Raw genomic sequence first — 4,942 nt, forward strand, 5'->3', positions numbered from 1 at the left:
GTTACTTTTTATGGAAAGTAATGCGTTACGTTACTTTCGCGTTACTTTTTAAATATGAGCAGGGCTTGATTGCTTTTAATATAAGAAGTTCTGTTTATAGCCCTTTTACACCAAAAAGTGTAATGAATAAACCTCAGGCTGAAGGAAAAGTAAATTCACGTCTCTTCAGCAATAAAAAAACAAAACAATGAAGCACAATTGCTAGTTTATCTAAAGTCATTTTTGCTTATTAGTATGGTTGAACTGGATCATCAAAGGTCAGCAGCAAAGATATTGGTTAATAAAATGGGATTAGATACATTTGTGTTATTTAACATTTAATTATTGCAGGTTTGAGTCATATTCTGAGTTTGCATTTCACAGTTTTAATTCATTTTGATGAATATTAAATCTGTTTTTTTTTTGCGAGTGGGATGAATTAATGCACATTCACATTTAGTCTAGAACTACAGTAACATCATGTTCACACAGCGCACACAACTCCTCTGCACTTCCGATTTCTCCCAATATGGGGACAGGAGACTTGTCAGTCAATAAATGGGAAAACAAAGTAACTGGCATTACTTTTTTTGAAAAAGTAACTCAGATATTTTCCTGTAAATTAAAAAGTAATGCGTTACTTTACTGGTTACTTGAAAAAAGTAATCTGATTACGTAACTTGCGTTACTTGTAATGCGTTACCCCTAACACTGTGCATCACACATAAAGAATTGTAATAAGCATCATATTGTGACATGCATAGTGATAATATCATATTGTTTCATACCTAAATAGAGAGACACACACTCCAAAATAATATCGGACCACAATGGCTTGTTTTATTTACACAACATTTAAAAGTTTGGGGTAAGTCAAATTATATTTTTATATTATTTTTCAGCATCTAATTGATCAAAAGTGATAGTAAAGATTTAGAATGGTACAAAGAATCTGTTTAAATAAGCTTGACAAAGTATCACAAAAACAGCAACATAAGTGTTTTTAAAACTGATAATATTAAGAAATGTTTCTTAAGAAGCAAAGGATCATGTGACACTGAAGACTGGAGTAAAGATACTGAAAATTCAGCATCGCCATCTCAAGAATAAATCGCACTTTAAAAAATATGAATTATATGATATTAATATTGAAAATAACTATTTTAAATTGTAATATTATTTCACTACATTACTGTATTGTAATTTTGATGAAACAAATGCAGTCTTGGTAATCATAAGAGACGTATTTAAAAAAAATCTTACCGACCCCAAACTTCTGAATGGTAGTTTATACCTAAAACAGTCTAAACTCACAGCCTATATTTAGACAGCAGGTGACAGACGGAAGAGTCTCTCGACCACTGAGGTGGTAAATGTGTTGGGATTTTCTTATGGCAACGTGTCAAGAGTATTCTGGGAACATGCGAATTCTAGGAAGAACATTAGTTATCACCATAACCGCTAGCAGCATCATGTTGTGGATAACTGCACTCTGTCTAGGGTCACTGATAAGTGGACACTTGGACATTATTATTAGACACTAAGCTGGTGGAAATCCAAAAAAGCATCATGAATAGGGCCAGCTTATGGGTTTGGACCACTCACATTTTCTTGACTCCTGTCCATCACCCACCCAGGAAGCAACGTTTGCCTCTTTTAACAGGGTAACACACAGCAGCTCTGTGACGGTGATGGAGTGTGTGGAAACGTTTATCTGACCTGTTCCCTTGAGGCATTGCAGTGTAGTGGTGAATCCTTTGGTGCGGGGCAGCAGGTGGTACTTCAGTTTTGGAAGGCCCTTACTCTCAGCCACCTGCATGCTTATCTGATGTTTCTTTTCCGTAAATCTCGTTCCTTCACAGTACAGCAGGAACTGCCACACACACACACACACACACACACACACCAGAGGATTGTAACTCCCGGGTCAGTGTTAAACACAGTAATCCTATCACTTTGTAATCTCTGCCTCTTGTTGCCAACGGAAACTTCCAATCGGAGCACGTCATAAGTGACCTCACCGCTGGAGCTACGTGCCTGTCTAGTAACACTGACCCACATCCAAATAATATAATGATAGAATAAATAAACTCAAACTAAACAAGAATGACCACAACACTTTACTACATTAACACCAGGTGAAACTTATTTCACACCAGGTGAAACAGGTTTACTTGTTTATCTACAGCTTCAATACTTTAAAATAATTAGCAAATAATAATAATAAAAAAATATGAATTAAGACATGACTTTGATTATCACATGCCTCAGTATGTCATATGCTACTACAGATTATAGTGGTACAAGGTCACAAATTATTAATTCAGAATGTTTTTACAATCTTTAAAATAATTTTTTTCTTGTGAATTTGAGTATGAGGAAAAAATTACTAATATATATATATATATTTATTTATTATATTTTTTTCGCAGTCTTTGTGTCTTGGTTAAATGTGTCAAAGCACCTTTACTTAGCTTGGTTTGCCGTTTGTGTGTATATGTTGCTCAAAAGTAAGAAAAGTAACACCAAGCTCCAAATGCAAATTGAGTTCGAGTAGTTTTATTAGGGATGGCAATATTACATACTTTCAAACTGTAAAAAAGGATAATCCGCCAAAAACTACAATAGAAAACATTTATCCCAACTGCACATAAAGGAAAAAGACTGAACTACTGGTTAACCAAAATCTGCCTATTACGAATTGAATAGTTCTGAACCATTACAGAACATTTGCATGGGTTTAGAGATTTACAAGGTGGATTTGAGGTTGTGGTTAGCCCTACATTTGACAGCAACAATTCATCAAATACTCATATCACCATGGTAAACAGAAAAAGCTTAAGTCATTCCTAAAGCTCTGCTTGATTATCAGGTCATTAGATCATCCTAATCACTCAGTGTACTCACCCACATGTATTCTGGGTAATCTCGGAGACGGTTCAGCCCACTGAAGACGGTTTCTCTGTCCTCCTCCCACTTCCGCTTGCAGAAAACAATTTCCAGGAAGTACCACGTCCAGCCGATCAGAGGAACTTTCAGCAGTTCGTGTTTAGCCAGAACCTTAGAACTCTGGATGAGAAAAATCAAAATAAAGAGAGGATAGAAAAGGCAAAAAAGAGAGAGAGAGGATAGAGAAGAATTCAAATCATCCACTCAATCAAAACAAATAAATCCAACATCAGAACTTATCCAAGATTATTAAATACAAAACAAAAATGGATGGTGACAAAGCAGTTTTTGTTACTGTTAACTATAACTATTGAAAATCATTTTATTTAATTTAAATAAAATCTAAGCAAAAAGTAGAAATGTTACCTTGAAAACTAAGTGTAAAAATTAGTTGTTTAATTGAATTTAAGTTATTTGAAAAACAAATAAAGTACATTGAATTACTAAAATTATTAAACCTGAAATAAAAGCTAAATAGAAATATGATTAAAAAAAAAGTACATAAATTTACTACAACTAAAATTAAAAGAAATACAAAAAAATTAAAATAAAGCTAATTCAAATTTTTAATAAATAGATACAAAAAATATAAATAATTAAAATAAATAACACTGCAAAAAGCATAATCTGGCCAATACAGGTGTCTATACAAGAGATGTCTGATATTGTATATAACAGAATTATGCTCTTTCATGAATGGAATTTCAGCCAAAATGTAATTATAAAACACTGATGCACTGCGATATCCAATACTAGTTTCACTTATGTGCATGAAAGTACTTTTTAAGTTTTATTTACTGAAAAGTACTGATGGCAAACATCTCCATATATTTAAATAGCATAATTTCACCCAGTATCCATGTGCGACATGATTTTTGTTCTTCAGAAGAGTATCTTAGCCACTTTCTAATATCCGTCATGTGCAGAATGCTTTTTGCATCAAGTGCACAATTTTCTCTTGAGGAAGCTACATCAAAGAAGCTAGTCACATTTATCAGCTTCCATTTTAGTTTGGATGCTTTTAATGTACTCAAGTTGAGAGTGATTGAGCGCACAAGGTTTTGACACACAACTGTTACGCCTCAAAGCTCAAAACACCATCCTTCACAACTTCACACTTCACTACGGTGTCTTCACTGCTTGTCTTCCATCTCTCACCCCCAGTACGCCGTATCTCTCACACATGGTCCAGCCACACAGGAAGTCGATCTCATAGTTATGGTTGAGGATGATGACGACGTGCTCTTTACCGAACTTATCCACCGTGGCCTGATCAGTGTACAGCGTGCACTCTGTGCCAGACCACCATTCTAACAGCATCACCAGCTCTGTTAAGAAAGCAGTAGAAAAGTGTGTCAAGCAGGTATTATGACGCCAGATGCGTTAGGACGATCTATATCATGACAAGCGCCATGCAAATTGCTGAATCAATTGCTTCTGCTTATTTAACGCATCTGCTAAATGAATAAAGGTAAATGTAAATGCAAAGAAATTTGAATTGGATGCTGTAAATTGCTTAACACAGAAAAAGTTGAGTGTCATCCTCAGCATGTCAATTAAATTTCTCTAATTTTTTAATACGGGCTGGCAATTATAGAAAACATGGGACGCCTAAAGAAAAGTTTAAATCACTAATTTGTGTGGTTTTATTTTCTAGCAATAATCATTTTATACAATTTTCTTATTAAACAAAAATAAATGCACAGGAATAGAAATCACATAATAGAAAAAGAGGAAAGTTTAAAAAGACTTTATGTAAATTTTATGTTAGATAATAGTCGATCACTTGATCTGACACCAGAAAGCATGAAATTTGTATGCATTATGCATATGTAACATGCAAGACTAGTCTGTGCATGTGACGTTTAGTACAAACACCATGTCTCATAAATTTTGCATTACAACAATAATGGCTTCTTGTCCAGTAACCTGCAATGCACAACATTAAGATTCTTTGCATAATACTTAAGTTATATAACAAATGTTTAAAGACATTTAATGATATCCATTCACA

The 4,942-nt window shown here is 34.1% G+C and overlaps 1 protein-coding gene across 5 annotated transcripts in view; it reads right to left on the reverse strand.

Moving 5' to 3' along the window:
* The window catches only part of LOC107676863 (1-acyl-sn-glycerol-3-phosphate acyltransferase gamma-like), a 32,503-nt gene that overhangs the window by 5,670 nt on the left and 21,891 nt on the right, over positions 1 to 4,942 (reverse strand). For all 5 annotated transcript variants that reach the window (XM_016471569.1, XM_016471573.1, XM_016471570.1 and 2 more), the window contains 3 exons: positions 4,087 to 4,256; positions 2,887 to 3,048; positions 1,699 to 1,852 (listed from right to left, as the gene is read on the reverse strand). In XM_016471569.1, coding sequence (XP_016327055.1) covers positions 1,699 to 1,852; positions 2,887 to 3,048; positions 4,087 to 4,256 — 486 coding nt within the window. The remainder of the gene's footprint in view (positions 1 to 1,698; positions 1,853 to 2,886; positions 3,049 to 4,086; positions 4,257 to 4,942) is intronic.

The sequence above is a fragment of the Sinocyclocheilus anshuiensis genome, unplaced genomic scaffold (assembly GCF_001515605.1).
Source record: "Sinocyclocheilus anshuiensis isolate Anshui unplaced genomic scaffold, SAMN03320099.WGS_v1.1 scaffold2166, whole genome shotgun sequence".
Lineage (NCBI taxonomy): Eukaryota > Metazoa > Chordata > Actinopteri > Cypriniformes > Cyprinidae > Sinocyclocheilus > Sinocyclocheilus anshuiensis.